The sequence below is a fragment of the Malaclemys terrapin genome, chromosome 1, assembly GCF_027887155.1.
Source record: "Malaclemys terrapin pileata isolate rMalTer1 chromosome 1, rMalTer1.hap1, whole genome shotgun sequence".
NCBI classification, from domain to species: domain Eukaryota; kingdom Metazoa; phylum Chordata; order Testudines; family Emydidae; genus Malaclemys; species Malaclemys terrapin.
Window position 1 is genome coordinate 124,701,601 of NC_071505.1, and position 20,033 is coordinate 124,721,633.

A 20,033-nucleotide genomic window follows, 5' to 3' on the forward strand; every position below is an offset into this window, starting at 1 on the left:
ATTAATATCATGCATGGTAAGCAATTTATGAAAGAATTCACACAGCATTTTAAAAAAGTCATAAACGTTATTATCTTAGTTGCTTTTTAAGATTATTTTTCTACTATACCATGATCTTGTAAAAACAGATAAAAAACATTTTAAATAATGCAGTTATTTATTGGACAGAATTTTGAAACATCAGTTTATGTATCACTTTATATTCCATTTATTAACAAAGCCATGTGCTTGGTTTGGCATTCATACCATTTACACTGTTTAGAATGGGTTGTACTACAGTGGCTTTGGGTGCGTGGGTAGCACTGAGACCTTGAATTGGTGCTGCCCAGAGGTCTTAGTACTGATAAAGAAAAGCCCCTGTAGGTTATTAAAGTGAAAGGTGAGAAGGAGAATTACAGATGATATAGCTGATGCAGACTAAGGCACTGATCTTCACTTCCTCTTCCTCATGTAACATTCCACCATATTCATTCTAATTACAACTCTCACTTTAATTCCCAACCCCTACAAGGAGATAATGAGCAAACAGAAGAGCTGCTGGCATTGCCCTTTGATGGCACTTTTTGATTGCAACATAACAGGCAACAGCTTCAGGAACACAGCCTGATTCTTATTCAATCGCAATATTTCCTGGTGGGAGGGGTGGGGCGCAGAAGAAAATTAGCAAGATACAGTACGTGCATTCTGTATATTATGTGTTGCACACTTTTAACTGCTATTTGGGGAATGTAAAGGGATTTAATGGAAATTTTAGATACGGATGTTTTACCATCATTTTTATTTATTTTATTTGTATTGTATTACGGTTGTGTGTAGGGACCTCATCAGAGATCTGGACCCCATTGTGCTAGGCACTGTAAACCTAAGAGACAGGTTTAAGGTGTTAGTGCACTGGAGCCTACGAACTAAGAGCGTAGAACCCACAGCCATGCAGAGCCCCACTAAGATTAAAGGGAGCTCTACCCAGTAGAGGGGCTCAGGTGTGCAGTTGGCAATGCAGGATCAGGGCTCAATCCTTACATCCTTTCAGCTGGTCTGTGAAGCTGGTATGAATTATCTCATTTTACAAATGGAGAAACTGAGGCAGAAAGATTACGTGAGAGCCCAAAGCCATAGAAAGAGTCCAGATCTGGAATAGGAATTTAGGAATTCATGGCCTTTAAGTCCTATACTCCAACTGTTGTGCTAGACCACATTTCTCTACTTTAGTGCTCATAGAGCTTGTTCATTTGTGCGCGTACAATACTTTTGTTTTTAAAAAGTGAAGAGTATTCTTATATCCCGAATCCTTGCTGTTTACTTGGTAGTGTCCCAATATGTTTTCTCACAGACACTAATAATGAGCCAGATCCTCATATGGACTAAACTGATGTTGCCTGGTGGAAGTCAGTGGAGCTGCACTGACTTGGATCAGTTGAGGAACACATCTAATATGTTTAAAGAGTGGCTGCAGTTATAAAAGTTAGTGCAAAATGGCAACGTGACCCAGATTGTCCCCTTTACTGACCTCAGTGGAGGGGATCTTTCACAGGCTCATTTTCTCCTGCTTGGCTGGAAGGGGGATGCCACCTGTGCAGCAAAGTCTCCTGCTCCCCCACCCCCCACCATGACGAGGCAAAAGCCCCTCATGTGGGGCTCTACAAAGAGCTCCATGGAGTTATGGGAATAGAGCTGAGGTTAGAAAGTGATGAATCAGATGAATCAGAGGACAGGCCACACTCTACAGTAGCACTTTATTGCTATCATAGGACAAGGACAAGGGAGCATTAAGGAGAGATTATCTTGAAAGAATTGATGCATTCAGAGTTATAGTGCTTCCCCTCCTCCCTCTTCATTCCACTCCCATTTCTTTCTGCCAAGCAGAGCTTTCTTTCCCCTTTCGTCTGCTGACTGCTTGTGGAACAAGATGCACTGTGCCTTTAAGAAGTGTGGTTTTTCAGAAGGCTAATTTCTTGGCTTTGGCATGTGTTGAGGCATGTTTTCAGTTTGGCTGTGTGATTTATACAATCTAAAAGTGCATTCGGTCTAGTGGGGTTTGTAACTATTTTCTGTAAAGAGGTGGAGTTCAACTCTCTGTTATTTAGTTGCACCCAAAAGAATAATCAGCATTTCTAGGATAATTCTCCCCTCCCCTCAACTCCCCCTAAAACGTGGGGAAAATCAAAGGAATTCATAATTTTTTTATTAATTAAAAAGAGATCTTTCTCCAGTGCCAATATTTAATTAAAAAGACCCAGCAAATCTCTAATGAAATAACTGACAGGGCAAATTCTGTTCTGAGTTATGTTCCCATACATTCATCAATATCACTGCTGTGTTCATTTTGTTGTCAGTGTGGTGGCATGCGTGGAACCGAGGGGATAATTTGGCCCAACACTGTTGCCAGCTTGCTTTATTTCATTGTGAGTCTCCTGATATTTGGAGTGTTTATTAAAGCCCCCGCTCCTGGAGTCATGTGAATAATATGAAAATCTCAGCTTGCTTTTTTTTTATTTTTTTTTTAAATACGTTTCTGGCCCACTTTGTTGTTCAGAAAAGCTCGAAAATGTGACTCAGTTGTACCCGAAAATCTCAAAAGCTAGAAGGCAAATAAAAAGAATCCAATATTTATTATTTTTAAACTAATCTCATGATTTTTTGGGGAGGGGGGGAACCTGACTCAAGATTTTTGAATCCTTGGGATTGGCAATACCATAATAATTAAAATACAGCATTCAAAGTAACATATTCTAGTAAGAATAGATACAATTTAGGATTCTACTTAAATTATTTTTTAAAACTATTTTCCATGCAGGGCCCTGGCACTGGACTGCAACAACAGTGCACACTACCTAGGACTGTCCACGTGTATTGGGAGACTAGTCTCCCTTCAATAAACTCACATAACTGTCATTACTCTATATCAAAGTTGTGGTCTTTTTAAATCCTGGTCCTGCAAGTGACTCATTGTGAACAGACCCCTGCACCCATACCAAGTCCCATTGACTTCATTAGGGTTTTGTGCAAGCTGTGGAATCCACCCATGCATAGTCACTGATTGGGTCCTCCAGGAGGGAAGAATAGGTTTCCAAAGATCAGATCCTGAAGAATGGCTGAGTGGCATTGTTGTGTATAGTAGTTAGCATAGGAGACTGGACTCAAAGGGTCTGTTCCTGCTCTGCTACCATCTCACTGTGTGGTATTGGTCAAGTCATTTAACTTTTAGGCTACAGTCCCATGTGAGTTAAAACGGGACAGTAATACTTATCTGCTTCATGGCTGTGTGCTAGGATTGAATTAATTCATGTCTGTAAAGTACTTGGTGGGGGCTTGACTCTATATAAGTGCCTTATTTAAGATTCATTAATTATTCATTATGGAGCCATGGCAACTCCCCTCCCTTTCCTGTGTCACTAGTTGTTTTTGGTGATCTCATCCCAAAAACTTGTGCAATACTTAAGCCTTCAGAAAGTCCCTGCTATTTAAACCCTTTATTCTGAAGTGAGTGGTGTTTAGGGGCTGCTCTTTTAGTAAGAGGTTGCAGAGCAATGGCAGCTTTTATCTCTCAAAGGTTATGCCTATACTTACAGCAGCATATAGTGTAGAGACACTGCACACCCAGCTAGCATGTGTATAAATAGTATAGACTGAGAGGTACGGCTTAGGTGAGTAAAGCGTCCTACACACCTGAATGTAGGGTTACCATATTCTGTGCCTCCAAATGGAGGACACTCCACGGCCCCCGGCCCCGCCCCCAGCCCCGCCCATACCCCCGCCCCAACCCCGCCCCCTCCCCAAAGTCTCCGCCCCCTCCCCTGCTTCCCGCGAACATTTGATTCGCGGGAAGCCTGAAGCAGGTAAGGGAGGTGTGGGGGGGAGGAGGCTCGGCCCAGGCTGGCCCCCCGGCGGCTCCAGCCTGGGTCGGCTCGGGCCCTGGGGTGCCGGCCCCGGCCGACCACCCCCGGCCCGCACAGCACTGCCGGCCCCCGGCGGCCCGGCGCACCCCCGGGCTCCCCGCGGGCCCGCCGGCCCGGCTGACCGGCTCCCCGCGGGCCCGGCTGACCTGCTCCCCGCCGGCCCGGCTCCCCACGGGCCCGGCTCCCCGGCTCCCCGCAGGCCCGGCTCCCCGCGGGCCCGGCTGACCGGCTCCCCGCCGGCCCGGCTCCCCGCGGGCCCGGCTGACCGGCTCCCAGCCCGGACCCCGGCCCGGCACCGCGCTCCCGGCTCCCCGTCCGGCCCCGCGCCCCTAGTTCCCGGCCCGGCACCATGCCACCGGCCCCGCACCGCCGGCCCCGGCCGAGCACCACCCAGCCCTCCCGATTTTCCCGGACATGCCCGGCTTTTGGGGATTTCCCCCCGGACGGGGATTTGAGCCCCCAAAAGCCGGACATGTCCGGGAAAATCCGGACGTATGGTAACCCTACCTGAATGCCCAGAGAACTTCTGCGTGGCTCTCTACAGGCAGTGCCTCCCACCTCTGTGCTGCTATTTTTAGCAGCGTAGTGTCCTGCTGCCGGAGCCTTTCCGCATGGCAGAGAAAGGATCCAGCAGTGAGGAAAGGCTCTGCCAGGGTGGAAGCAGTGGGGAAAGTCCCTGGCAGCAGGGAAAGGCCTGCTGCCAAAGCGTTTGCCCACTGCACGACCCTTTCGCTGCTGCTAGAGCCTTGCAAAGTACATGTGTAGTCCCTGTAGTCTACACACCACTGTTTAAGAGTAGATGCAGCCAAAGTCAGTCAGGGAGCACTGTTGCTCCTCCCCCCTCTCTTAACCATCCCTTCTTTCCTCTTTGCCCCTTACGCCAGGCAGCACTATGCTTTTCCGAGCATCATGGCCTAGCAGCCAGTGGTTAGAGTCTGGGGCTGGGAATTTGAACTCTTGTGTTCTATTCACAAGTCTGCTCTGGCTCACTGTGTGATCTAGGGCTTTCCCCGTATGCTTCATTTTAAATGGGTATAATAAATTTTGCTTAATTCCCAGTGGTTTCAGGCTGAATTAAGACTTGTCTACATGGGTCTGTTAATGAGAAGTGAAGTAGGAGGCCAATTTAAAGCACACTAGCTACTCTGGCTTCACCAGGTAGACAAGCCCTTAGTTCATGCTTATAAAGTGATTGAGCTCTGTGAATGAAAGGTGCAATGTAAGTTCTAAATACCTTTCTGTTGTTATGAATGTAGGCAATCTTCATTGAAAGCAAAGTAGCTTATCTGTAAATCAACATTTGATCAGGTGGAGGCATAGATTCCACGTTAGTGGGAGGGAGAAATTGGGTAAACAAACCCTGCCCACTTCTACTGAACAGAGAAAACTGTAGTGGAAGTAGAAATGATTCTCATCCCTTGTGGTTTGTTTTGTGTGTAACACAGACTTTGAATGTAGTAGTCAAAAGCAGAGGCCAGTTATTGAGACTGTTGGAAAGAAGTGAGTGCAGTTCAGCTATTGATGTGGAATTTGAAGTGACAGAATGAGAGAGCTTTTTTCCTTCTGTTAGCAAGGTTCCAAGGTTTAGTGTGCTGCTTTTTTTTTTTTTTTTCCAGCAGCACTTCCTATGGGCAGTTGAAAACATATCACAAGCACTGAGAGTACTCAAGTGAGCAAGTGGAGCATTCAAAGGAAGAAGAGCAATTAAGAGAGGAGTTTAAAAATGATTGCATTAAGAGAATTGTTAATATACAGGCATAACCAATGTGTAGTTGCAAGCTTTCCTGTGCTGTCAAGAAAGGAGAAGGAACTAAAATTTCAAGAAAGATTTAATCCACATTTTGTAAAACCTATCAAGTTCACAACAGGTGAGAAGCAGTAAATGTTTCCTCCACGGGAGACTAGAAATGAAACAAGGCAGAATTACATTAGCACAGATTAACGGGGTTATCAGCTAGTCATTTAATTAAACAGAGTAAATCCTTGCTTAGCTGAACCACCTCACCAGAAAAACTCTCCTTAATACAAATTATGTTCCCCAATTTCCCCCTTTGTTCATCCAGTTAAATTAAGTGTCCATCCTATTTGAACAAACAGGGTTCTACTGTATCTGTTTTAGGTCACTGATTTGTATGCTGTAGAAGCTATCTCATTGTTTAGAATACAGTGATATACTGTTGTGTGTGTTTTCCCTTTGCTGCCTTCTACATAGTGGATTGTTGTTTGTTTGTTTGTTTGTTTTGTTTGAGAGGTTTAAGCATTTGGAACAGAGTAGAAATAACCAAGTCTTTGTACAAAGGTGGGTTAGATTTAGATCTTTATCTTAAAAATGAATTTTTCATATTTCATACATTATGATGCCCATCTCCCATACTTCAAGTTTTTGGGTGGGAGGGGCAGCCAACAGAAAATTAAATCCAGTCTTCACTTGACTGTTAATATTAGCCCAAGATAAAATGTTTTTTTTTTTCCCCTGTATGATCTGATCAACGCCCCCTCCCACCCAAACAATATGCAAAGAGCTGAGCCAAATTTCAGGCTGCGGGATGGGGAGGAAGAGGTAATAAATAAATAAATTCAGATTTTGACAATGCTTACAAATTATTGATTCAGATAAGGTATCTATGAATTTCAAAATCTGTTTTCACTCCTCTAATTTATATTAATTTGTTATTAAGGACATACATATACTTAGGCGCGGCAGAATTTGAAGGATAATATCTGTTTATTTTTAAGCATTTTTTTCTCTTCTTATTGTTTACAGTTGTAGGAAATTATGGGGGGAGCATCAGACAAAGGTCAGGTCAGGCAATAATTATTTAATGACCGTAGACATTGGGATTCAAAAAGTTAATGTTTGTAACCATTAAAACACAGATTGTCAACATCACATGTCAAAATATACAAAGTAAATATCCTTAAATCAAACTCTAAAAGTTCTCAAGTAGCATTTTTCTTTCTCCTACAATTTGATAAGTATCAATGGAAATATTTTTTCATCAGTTTGCGTGTGTATGGTGAAATTGATGTTTCTGACATTTGCTAATAAAAATCTAATCTTTCCAAGCTTACATATACTCAAAATGTATTCACAGATCTAGGCAGCTGACTTTCATATACAAGAAAAACAAATGAAACGAATAATTATAAATGTTCTGTGCAATTTTATCCCACAAGAAGGTCCAAATTCTGATACCGTTATGCTGAATAGTATCTTACTCTGCGAGTAGTCCTTTTGGTTTAAGTTGGGCTGTTTGCTGAGTAATCTGTTACTAATATGAATCTAGCCCCAAGTGTTGTATAATGCTCACCTGATGCATGTCCAACCTGATGCTATATTACAAGCTATTCTCTTTTTAGAAATCTCGTTACAAAGGTCGGTCAGTACTTAATTGATAAGGAAAACATTTGTGATTTGAAACAGAATCTTGGTGCAACAAGTCAAACATTGGCTAGAATCTTCCACCATCATTTTCATAAATATTACAGTGTCAGAGAGAGCAGGATGTTCTTCCCTTTGAAGATAACTGACCTGGGGCTTTTGTTGAGACTAGACGTGCCCCGGATTGTGAAGCTGTTATTTCAATTAAAAAACATTAATAAATCCCAAATAGTTAATCCTCTTGTTCACTCTATTTAACCTCTGAAGTTCCTCAAAATGAAAGCACCAGCTTCTACTTTTTAGTCTGTATTCATTTTTCTTTCTTTTTTTTAATACTCTCACTCTTGTGGCTTATCAGACGCTTTCAGTTTAAACAGCCTCTGAGGCAAACAGTAGGTTTGTGCCGTGTGTGTGTGTGCGCGCGTATGTGAATGTGTGTGTGTGTGAGAGTGTCGTAACGTGGCGGGGCATAGGCAGTTATGAAACTTTCCAATAAAGTGTCAGTGCGTCAGTATTGGTTGGTTGTTGTTTTTTTCCGTTGCCCTCTGATTTCATTTCCAGTTATGAGTGAAGAGAGAGGGCTGGGGGAAAAAAAACTCAAAAAACCAGTTGACTGATGAAAGCAGCAATTCCCATGACAGGTGGAGCATGCAGCACGTTGAATGAGACTCTTCATTTTTGGTGCACCGGGACGGGGGAAGGGGAAATCTTTCCACTTTGGGCAGCTGCTGGTTAAAAGGGGCCCCAGCAAACTGTTAAAGCAGCAGCAAGAAGTTTGGCTTTAATTTTTTAAAAGGACTGGAGAAATTATTAACCACAGTTTATGACGTCACAGTTGATCTGATTAAAGGTTTGTTTTCTTGCTGGCAGAGGTGTGCTCTGTAGAGACTGGTTCTCTCTTCTTTTTTTTTTAAGTTTCTTTTTTGAACAACAAACGGAGAGAACTGCTCGCATTGCTGCTGCTGCTGCTCCAGCTGCGTGTGTGTGTGTGTAAAAAGGATGGTGTATCTGTAGCTGCCACGCACAAACACACATTTGACCATGAGGACTCTTCGCAGGTTGAAGTTCATGAGTTCGCCCAGCCTCAGTGATCTGGGCAAGAGAGAGCAGGCAGCCTTGGATGAGCGGGGGACCCAGCAGCGACGGGCCTGCTCCAATGCTACCTGGAACAGGTAAGGTCTTGCTCAATGCACTTCCTCACCTGGCGCTTCTAAGCTCTCCGACAGCAGCTGGCATGCTTAATTCCACAATTACAATCTCTTTCTCTTTTTCGCAGTCTGGGATAGTTTGTTCCTAACAGTGCTTTATTTCAGGAACGTAACAACACATTGGCTTTTGCATTAATGTATTACATGTAACCAGAGACATGTTTAGTAACAGACAGGAGCAACTCTTTGAGGCTGCTATTAACCTTTCTCTGAATGCTGACAGAAAAATAAGTCTTGCCCTCCTGAAGATGGTTCAACCTATGCTTCATTCTGACAGGCAGGAACTTTTGCAAAGCACCAACATACAAATATGTTCTTATACCTTGCTAGACATTTTAGTTCAAGGTTGATTTGGTTTTGTTTAAAAGTGTGTGTATATTCTGCTTTGCTGTGCTTTCTGTATGTTTTGGAAAGGGGAAAAATAATCCATCAGGCTTACTTTTTTCTGTGTATGATTTCTATGTCTATCACTGTTTGTCAAAATAGATAGTGGAACGTTTTCAAGTAACTTAGGGGAACATTTTCCAAAGTGAGTGACTTAGGCATTTAAGAGCCTAAGTCCCATTGACTTTAATTGAGACATTGACTGCTAGGTGCCTAAGGCACTGATTTAAAAAAGTATTTAGGTGCCTAACTCCCATTAATATCAGGGTGCCTAAACACCTTTAAAAAAGCTGGCCTTAAGTCAATTTTTTGAAAATGGGACTTAGGCGCTTTGGAAAATGTTACTGACAGGTATTTTTAAAAAGCACTGAGATATATTTACAGCAAGAGAGAAATCACTGGAGTGGCCAGGAGAACAAATTTCCTAATAGGATTGTGCCATTGTGCTAAAAAGATTCCAAGAAACCACATCATCTATCACTATGACTCTGCCATTATTTATTTATTTATTTCGTATCAATTCTTTAAGTACGAGCAGCTTGTTAGGCATTATAACAATACAAGACACAACGGAGACACTGTCCCAGCCCTGAGAAATTTGCAGCTTAAATAATACAAGTATGCACGGAGAGATCCAGATGACGGTGCTAATTCAAGATTTGCCACCCTTACTCGTGTTGAGTAGTACTTCACTTGGCTACTTGTCCCATGGGAATCAGTAAGGCTGCTCGCAGAGTAAAGGCTGCTCGGTGTGAGTCAGGGTGACAGAATAGGGTCCTCAGAACTTTTTCATAATGGTGTGCTGACAGCTTTCACTGGCCGAGATTAGCATTTATGGGCCTCCTCGGAGAAGCGAGTTGTCAGGACCGATTTGAACGGAGAGGGGGTGGCTGCCTGGCATAGTGGGATAGGGAGGGTTTAGGGGACGGTATGGAAGGGGTCTCATGGTGCTGCATGAGCACTGAGAAAAGTGCTGCATGAGCATTGTTCACATTCGCTGTCTCTACTGTTGGTGCAAAACACAGTCCAAGAACTGGTCAGATAAGAGCGGGTTATTTATTTATTTTTGAATTTGGAAAAGGTGGGGACAGTTATGATCAATGGGTATTTCCCATCTGTCTGTGGGAGACTTGTTAGATCTTCTGTGCATTTAATTAACCACGCATCACTTATTGTTTAAACCATGCATGTGTGAGCAATCTCTTTACTGGTTTGTGAACTTGGTGACTGACCTTTCCTTTTTGCCACGAGGTCATCTTTCCCTTCACTGTGAATACACTGGCACACTGAACTTCCATAGCACGCATCTTTGAAATCCCTCTGGAGAAGCCAGCGGAGCTGCTGCTTTATAAGACCCACACTGCTTAATTTTGCAAACAGAGTGAGCATCAGTGTATGTGTGCCAATGTGCTTTGAAGTCATGATAAATATTACAAAACTGATTTTTAGAGACTGCAGCCTAAGTGCAGGCTCTGCATTTCATAGTAAATAATTGAAGGCCCTCTCTGCAGCAAAACAAGGGGATAAACGTAGCTCTTTCTTGCAACTTAATGCAGCTCATATCCTGTCTTGGCTTTAAGGATCTCAGTACCTTAGCAGATACTCTACACACTCTGTAAAATTTATCTTCATCATTTCATCTCCGCACAATTGAGGCTTCAATAATGGGTTAGCTATTCATACTTTGAAACAATTATCTGAAATCTGGTTAAGATTTTCAGATGTGACACAAAAAAAGTGCAAGATTTTGAAAAGTGACCCTTGACTTTGGGTGACTCAAAGTTTAGGTGACCAACCTAACTTTAGGTGCCCAATTTTAAAAAGGGGCCTGATTTTCAGAGTGCAGGTGTGCAGCACTCTCTGAAATGCAGGACTCAGGAACTTTTTTAAGGCGTGTCCGGTTGGGCATCTAAGTGTTGGGTCACCCGGAATCACTGGTCACTTTTGAAAACCTTTGCCATGCATGTGTTTTGTTTTGTTTTTGTTTGGTTCCTTGAGTTTGGTTTGGTTGTTTTCTGTAAAACAAAAGTGGCTTGTTAACAAAAACATTTCTAAGTACTGTCCTCAAACATTATCCTTTGGCTTATGTACTGCCTTCCTTATAGGAGAACGATTTCTGCTATTTCTATCAGTGTACTATTAAACATTCTTGCTAATCAGGGGAGTGATAAGAAGCACCAGAAATGCCTTCCGTTCTCATCAAGCCAGAAATATTAGTTGCCATTTTCCCCTTAATTTTAGCAGCTGTGCTTGGGTGGCGGTTTGTGGGTGTGTGTTTGCAAGAGGCTTTGAGCCTGATTCAGTAAAGCTGATGTGAGGAGGTGTGAAATACAACCCCTCAGAATGCCCCTGCTCCAGCCAAACCCATTGCTCATGAGAGGATACTCATCCTTTGGGAGGACAGGCAATGACCCTGTCTCTGCCCTGTGTCAGAGTACTGTGGGAGGCCACATTTCATTTTCCCAAGGTTCCCTATAACAGTAGTTTTCAAACTGTTGTACTGGTGACCCCTTTCACACAGCAAGCCTCTGAGTGTGACCCCCCTAATAAATTAAAAACACTTTTTTATATATTTAACACCATTATAAATGCTGGAGGCAAAGCGGGGTTTGGGGTGGAGGCTGACAGCTCGCGACCCACCAGGTAATAACCTGGCAACCCCCTGGGGGGGGAGATTTGAGAATCTCTGCCCTATAAGCTTTGCCAGTGAAAGCTCTGGAATAGAGCCACTCAAGTCAGTAGTCTCTCTGGTCAGCCTCACCACACACCTTTTTCTGGCAGTGTCACACACTTTTGAGCCCATGCTGCCCCCTCTAGAGGTAGAGTTGTGGCTACTTCATGTGCCAAAATGAGCTGTCCGGCAAAGTTTCCTTCATTAAGTCTTCTGCTTTTCAATGAACCTCAAAAGCAGTGTGTACCGACTCACCAGCCAGCGCATGTTCACTAGCAACTAGAAGCAGCATAATTGAACAATACAACTTCATTAGAGCTCACAAAATTTGCATTAGATTAAAATAATTTAGGTTCTTTTACAGGCATTGTCTTCAACTGCTTATTTGCTGCTGCAGCAGTAAATAGGGCTGAATACTGACTAAACCGATTGGACTGAGAAACCCAAGGTTTATAATCTTTATAATCTGATAGCCAAGGGGGCCCCTCTGAGGGCAAAGGAAATCCAAAGAGAGGTTTTCTTTGACTGAGCTGGCACTGACTGCCTAATCAGTGGTTAATACTGGCTGGGTTCTGCCATGGAAAAGCCTATAGTGAAATGAACATATATTCTCCTTGGTGTTAGGGAAAAAAGGGAAAATGAAGAAGTAGGAGGTAGTGAATAAAATAAGCTAAAATATAAGGAGGAGGAGGAGATGTTTCTTACAATAATGAAATCAATGGTAAATCCAAGATGAGAAACATGATTAGGAGCAATCTGAATTAGTTTTTGCAGGAATATAGTATGCATAGTAGCTTGCCATTAAGTAGTGCTCAGTGGAAGGCGCAATGTTTCATCTTGAATTAAAAATCCCTGTCTTTTCAGATTACAGCAGGGCTTTCCTAATGAAAGAAACTTTGAAATTTGCAAACTGAAAGTACTGAGCTTTCACTTTTGTTAGGACATTTTTCCCTTTCCCACATTGGCTAATTAATCAGAGATACAGTATTTGTATTGATTTAGCTCCTTCTTCCCAGACCTTCTCAATGGGATCCACTTTTGAGAGAGAGTTTGGTTTGAACACAGGAACAAATGGGAGCCAAAAACCCCTTACTTTTACTCCTGACTCCGACACTAACTCTTTTTGTTACACTTCGGGGAAGCTACTTAACCCTCTGTGCCTCAATTTCCCTATCTGCAAAAGAGGGATAATAATGTTCATCTCCCTCACAACTGGGTTTACAGTTGATGCAGTTAATGAATGAATGGTTGTAAAGCACTTTGAAGACTTTGTGTTTTAGTACATTTATTTATTTTCATTAAATGTTTGACAAACAACTTAATTTCAGTCTATGGGTGTTTGCAAATTGTTCACTTTGGGAACAATTTTCAGAAGTACCAAAGTGACTTAGATGCTCAGAAGTGATTTAGGCACTTAGAAGTTTAAATTCCCTTGACTTTTAGTGAGATTCACATGGTACAGTTTCTGTTCACTGATTGTTTGACTGGAACTTTTTGAATAGGAGAATTACAAATAGCAATTACCAAATACTTGGGTGTACTCTCACATACCCTTCTTTGCATATGAGTTCAGTATTTATTTACAGACTAGCAATTTCCTAAAAATGTGCACAAACAAAAACACATTTACACACCTTTGTTTGGAAATATCAAGTGAAAAGGATGGTGGTCAAAATGAACAGGTGGTCAAATTTCAAACTAAAGTTAATCAATAGAGCTGGATGAGAAATAGTTTTCCCGTGAATATTTTCAAGAGTTAGACATTTTTTCCTATAATGAATCAGGATGAAAACTCGAAATCTTGAAAATATTCAAAACCTGAAAAATCAGTTTTATTTTGAGGCAATCAAAATGTTTTGTTTTGATAATTTCTATATATTTCATTTTCGGTTTGGCTGTTTTTTCTTTGATTCACTTTTCCCCCCAGACCAATTAGTTTAAATTTTTAAACAAAAAGTTGTGTAATACCAGAAATATCTCAACCTTTTTTCCAGTCAGAAAATTTGGTAAACCCGACCCTGTTGTACAGACAGTTTCACTTGTGATGAATTGGCATTTTTCAACAAAAACATAATTCATAGGAAAAATTCCTGACCAGCTCTTTTTTTTTGAGCCCAGGTTTGCAGTAGTTCCTCAGCTCGACGTACAACTTTTGCTCATTGGAAAGAGAGGTGTTTAATCTTAACTACATCTGGTTTTAAAACAATACGAATTACAGATTTAGGATGATACTTTCAGATTTGCTGAGCACCCATAACACCTATTGAATCAGTGAGCAGCTGTGGGTGCTCAATAACTCTGAGAATAAATCCTGTCCTGTCAGAGAGCCATTCAACAGCCCATGTGCAATGAGTTTGTTTGGTCTCAGGCTAGTTACACAGTGGCCAGGAGGCCATATCTTTTAAAAAAACACCCCTTCTACCTTGGTGCTAATTACAGTGCGGGTTAGGAGCCTCCGCAGAGAATCAAACAGTGAATAGGCTAGAACGATACTTTTAACCTCTTTGGGGTCCCTTTACTTTAAGGCATAGTGTTGGGGAAGCCGACCCTGCTCTTGTTTAATAAGAGATTAGTTCATCCCTAGTTATAGAACACAAAGTGCCATGCCCTTGCCTTTCTGAGGAAATTGATTGGGCAAACAGAAGAACATAGGTGTTCTCCAAGTGTGAGGTGGAACGTCCACTCAGCTGATTTTACCGTTGTTCTTGCGAGTTCATTCTCCCTTTCAGTTAGTGTTCTTTTGGCATTCTACTGCAGTCTGTGGTAACTGTGGGATGTATAAATATGAGAGATCAGTGCAGCCTTTGGCAAGTCTCCCAAACAGGCCAGCATGGGCTTCCTGTCAGAAACATTCCTATCTTCAGCAGCTCACAGCCATGCTGCTTCTTTGCCTTTTGTGATAGGTCTTCACTGCCATGGTGTGTTTGAATGTGTTAATTCTCAGGAAATGCTTGATTAGTCTTTTGTTTTGGATACAAATAATTTTAAATTATCACAAGAGCTTATCTTGAAAAAGTGACAGGTGGACAGCTTTGGAGAGCCATGTTACACTATCTTTACATTCACCTTTGTTCAAGTTTCATTTCTTATAGTACAGTATCTTTTTACACATGCATATACTTTTGTGTGTAGGTCAGCTTCAGATTGTGTTTTTTATATTTTAACAAAGGCCAGGGCATTAGGGGAAATATTTGTATTTTCAGCATAGAATGTAATCTCCAAACTACAGGGAAACCAGTAACAAGTACATTTCTGTCTTGTTACTTGCATGCTTACCTGCATTGCATATCCACCTATTAAACCCAACGAGTAGTCTAGATTTGGTGTTCTCCAGCCTTTTCATTCATTTTGTGTGACGAAGTCTATACTATAGGTGCTACAGTAGCAAAGCTACAGCTCTGTAGCACCGTAGGAAGAGGTTTTTCTGTCACAGTAGGTAATCTGCCTCTCCAGATGGTAGTGGTTAAGTTGATGGAAACATTGTCAGCCTTGCATGTCTATTTCAGGGGTTAGGTCAGCATAATTGTGGTGCTCAGGACTGTGAATTTTTCACACCCTGAGTTCCATAGCTATGTCGATATAACATCTAAAGTATAGACTTGTCCTAAGAAAGAGCCCCGCTTACTGACCTACCTTTTTTCTCAACCCTCTCTCCCATCTCCCACTTCTGGATTCACAAACTGTTTGATTCTGCAGATACAGGAAGGGCTCTTTAAACCATTGGTGGCTCATCATGACTCACAGTTTGAGGAAACAGTGACTTAGGCTAATTAGTCTGGTACTTCACAGAAGCCAGCTAGCAGTTGAAGAGAGATAGAACGCAGTCCTCCTACTGTACCCAGATTAGACAGTGCTACGCTACCACACTAATTTACAGAGCTCCACATATAACGCTGGGAAGCTTTCAGTTCTTGCTGCAGTTATGAAAAACAAGCTGCTTGCTGCCGATTCAGCCCTGTCATGAAAATAGCTTAAGCTTTTTAAGAAGAACAGGAGTACTTGATATATATATATATATATGCATATAGAATTCTATATGCATCCGAAGAAGTGGGCTGTAGTCCACGAAAGCTTATGCTCTAATAAATTTGTTAGTCTCTAAGGTGCCACAAGTACTCCTGTTCTTCTTTTTGCGGATACAGACTAACACGGCTGTTACTCTGAAACTTGTCATTAAGCTTTTTAGGGACTCAGGATGTCTACTCCTCTACTGCAGTCTTGACTTGGACACTTTACAAATTTCTACTCTTCTCTTAGGTAACTGGAAACCTCAATCCTCCGACCCCCTAACACTCCCCACAGTTCTGGACACATTACTGGTCCTCTATTCCAAGGGTTGGCAATCTTTCAGAAGTGGTGTGCTGAGTCTTCATTTATTCACTCTAATTTAAGGTTTCGCGTGCCAGTAATACATTTTAAGGTTTTTAGAAGGTCTCTTTCTATAAGTCTATAATATCTAACTAAACTATTGTTGTATGTAAAGTAAATAAGGTTTTTAAAATGTTTAAGAAACTTAATTTAAAATTAAATTAAAATACAGAGCCCCCCAGACCGGTGGCCAGGACCCGGGCAGTGTGAGTGCCACTGAAAATCAGCTCATGTGCCGTTTTTGGCACGCGTGCCATAGTTTGCCTACCCCTGCTATATTCTTTGCCCTCTGCCCACATCCAGCACTCCTCTGGGGTGGGAATCCAGCCCTCCATCCCAGCTGTCATGGCATAGGAGTGTCAGGTGGGGGACTGGATGAAGAAAAGTTCACCCAATGAATCGTCTGTCTTTTCAGAAGCAGGAGAGAGCAGGGAGCAGGGGAGACATGAGATCAAATGACTATGCAGAGGGAGTGCAGATCTCCTTTAACTAGCCATGGCAACTGGAGGAGCCAATTCAGACTTCCCAGCTCCTGCTCTTCTTGTGATGTGGATACTTTTGTCCATTACGAACTGAACTGAGATCAACAACTTATGTCACATAGGTCACTAAACGCCTATCAGATGGTAAAGACTTGGTCATTACCAGCCTGGATTTTATTCATACTGATGACAGACTGTGTGCGTGCATTTGTGTGTGTGTGAGTGTGAAGCTGAAGTAAATTGCAATAGTTAGTGGAGCTACACTGATTTACACCAGCTGAGGAACTGTCCCATCAATCCATACGTATGTGCAGTCTTTCTGAAACTGCAACCTCCTGCAGGGTAAGCATAGGTGCCAACTCTGTGGGTGCTCTGGGGCTGGAGCACCCATGAAAAAAAAATAGTGGGTGCTCAGCACCCACCAGCCACCCGCTGATCAGCTGTTCGGTGGGCCCTGCCAATCAACTCCTCCCTCCTCCCCCCAGCTGTTCGGCGGTGGGCGAGAGGCGCTGGGGGGAGGCGGAGGAGGGCGTACTTGGGAGAGGGGGTGGTGTGGAGCCTTGTGCGAGGGGCGGAGTGGGGGTAGGAAGAGGCAGAGCGAAGGTTGGGTCTTGGGGAAAGTGGTGGAGTGGGGCGGGGCCACGGGGCCCAGGGAAAGCTGAAAGTCGGCGCCTGTGAGTGTAAGTAAATGATTGGATTTTTTTATTTAATTTGTGTGCTGCTCAGATACACCCACTCGCATGTTGCATGCGCATATACAGTAACTCCTCACTTAAAGTCGTCCCGGTTAACATTGTTTCGTTATTAGGTTGCTGATCTATTAGAGAACATACTCATTTAAAGTTGCGCAATGTTCCATTTTATAAGATTGTTTGGCTTGCCCCATTCGGCCCGCCCGGCACTCCTGCCAGGGAGTAGGTGCGGGGGCTTATCCAACTCCACCCACCTGGTATTCCAGCCAGGGAGTGGGCAAGCCCCCGACCCAGTGCCCATGCCCCAACCCCGCTCCCCGGCTGGAACGCCGGGCCGTCAGAGCAGGGCAAGCCCCCACGTCCTGACTCCGCTCCCCAGCAGGAGTGCCAGGCAGGCGGAGCGGGGCTCGCCCCCGCCCCCCCAATCCCACTACACCCCTGCCTCAACCAAGCTTCACAGTCGTCATTAGGGAGTCCAGTATTAAATTGTTTGTTTAAAATTATTTAAAACTTATACTGTATATGTATATAATGTCTTTTCTCTGGCAAAAATTTTTCCCCTGGAACCTAGCCTCCCCCAATTTACATTAATTCTTATGGGGAAATTGGATTCGCTTAACATCGTTTCACTTAAAGTAGCATTTTTCAGGAACCAAACTACAACATTAAGCGAGGAGTTACTGTACTCACACACACAACACGTCTTTCTTGCACACCATTTTCCCACTACATGACGCATGAAGCCACTTTGAAGTTAAAGGGAATTGCTCATATTCTGAAAGAGAAGAATCAGTCCAGGAGCTGTTGTGATGTATGAGGGAGAAGAAGCCATATCTTTGTACCTCTACACTTAGAGTGCATCAGTAGACTAAAACTGTTTTGAACTTGTACATTCAGTAGTATAAACAAGTGGGTTCTCATTTGGGCTGAAGGTTACAACATTATTCAGCATTGGGGAGTTTATCTGTACCCAGCAAGTGCACAGATGGATTTTGTTGTCTTTTTTGGGACTACGGTTTGGTTTCTTACTCTGCTTTGCTCTTGTAAATATTTTATTTACAGTCCCAAAATATTATATAGATCTAAGTTTAGTGCATTGAAAGACTTGATAATGGCTTAAAAAAGTACCAAAAATGAAAATTGTGTGTAGCATTTTGTACTATCCTATGGATAATAACATTTGGCATTGGCTTGTGAGGAGGGCCGTCATGTTGCGAGGATGAGATAGCAGACAGTCATGAAGATCATTAGCTAGAACCAAAGAGGATCTTATGTGCCATTGTGCCAGTGGCTCATGGGCCTGTCTGGCTTTGTATGTATCCCATTATCAAACTTCTGATGCATGCGGTTTGCCTGTATTTTGTATTCTTAATACATTTCATATTGTTGCTAAAAGCATAACCAATTGCTTGACAACACTTGCAGTGTAAGTGACCAAATAACCAACCATAGCCAAATTTATTGTGTAAAATCAAAGCAGAATTATACAGAAAGGAATGAGTTAATAGCACACCAATCCTTCTGAGAAGCTTGTTTCTTGCAGCATGCAGTTCACCTTACGCAGAAGGTGTGCTTTGAAATATGTATTCAAAACCACCTCCTTTATACCAGACCAGTTTACAAGTTAGAGGTCTTTCTGTGTACATTACTGAGTTCTAACCCACCAATTTGTACTAGTCCAGTACCTTTCTTATCTCTTGTTTTCTTCCTGGTACTATCAGCCTGTGACAATACCTCCCAAGCTTGTACCAGTGCAGAACATTCACATATCTTGTCTTTGTATTTTGTATTTTCCAGTGCCAAAGCTGACTTCAGCTTTGCAGGGTATTGTGGGATACATATCTCTTGATATAAGTAAACAGATTTGTGGAAAAATTATACTACCATTCAGTTAGTGCAGTGGTTCTCAAACTTTTGTACTGGTGACTCCTTTCACATAGCAAGCCTCTGAGTGTGACCCCCCCCCCTTATAAATTAAAAACACTTTTTAATATATTTAACGCCATTATAAATGCTGGAGGCAAAGCGGGGTTTGGGGTGGAGGCTGAAATCTCACGACCCCCCATATAATAACCTCACGACCCCTTGAGGGGTCCCGACCCCCAGTTTGAGAACCCCTGAGTTAGCGTAGCTTTCAGACATCTGTATATGCTGTGTAGTTGTAGCTGTGTCAGTCCCAGGATATTAGAGAGACAGGGTGGGTGAGATAATATATTTATTGGACCAACTTCAGTTGGTGAGAGAGACAAACTTTCAAGCCACACAGAAGTCTTCCTCAGTTCTGGGAAAGGTACTTAGGCTATGTCTACACTCGCACTTTTGTCGCTAAAGCTTTTGTCACTCAGGAGTGTGAAAAAACACCCCCCTGAATGACAAAACTTTGAGCGATGAAAAGCGCCGGTGTGGCTAGCGCCCCTCGAGGGTGGTTTTATTTTGTCGATAAAGAGCAGCCACACATCGTGACTTACAGTGGTGCAGCTGCAATGGCACAGCCGCGCCATTGTAAGGTGCACTGTGTAGATAGACATAGCCTTAGAGTGTCACTGCTAAATACAAGATGGAACAGATGGTTTATCCTAATTAGTTAGCAGATACTCTAATATTGCCCAAGTGAAACATAAGTGGTGCATAGTCCTTGTGCTACTCTTACACAGACTGAACTTTACTGTAATGACAATAAGTACTGATACTTAGCAGAGCATGGGCAACATTAACATTCAGAATTTGCTGCTTTACAGTGATGGCAGAATCTTCTATTCTAAAGGTGCTACAGTCGCTGCCGGTACCTGGCAGGGAATGTTGATTTATTTTTCTTAAATTTAAACTTTGTGATGTATGTGCGAGATGCTCAAGGCAATATTAGTGAACGTAAGCGCATGCTTCAGAAACAGATACACTGCTACCTCGATATAATGCGACCCGATATAACATGAATTTGGATATAATGTGG

At 42.6% G+C, this 20,033-nt stretch overlaps 1 protein-coding gene across 6 annotated transcripts in view; it reads left to right on the plus strand.

Moving 5' to 3' along the window:
* The window catches only part of PRR5 (proline rich 5), a 145,456-nt gene that overhangs the window by 51,296 nt on the left and 74,127 nt on the right, over positions 1 to 20,033 (plus strand). For 5 of the 6 annotated variants that reach the window (XM_054038085.1, XM_054038059.1, XM_054038043.1 and 2 more), the window contains one exon: positions 8,194 to 8,450. In XM_054038085.1, coding sequence (XP_053894060.1) covers positions 8,320 to 8,450 — 131 coding nt within the window. In that variant the 5' untranslated portion in view covers positions 8,194 to 8,319. The remainder of the gene's footprint in view (positions 1 to 8,193; positions 8,451 to 20,033) is intronic. The other variant, XM_054038076.1, reaches the window with a different exon arrangement.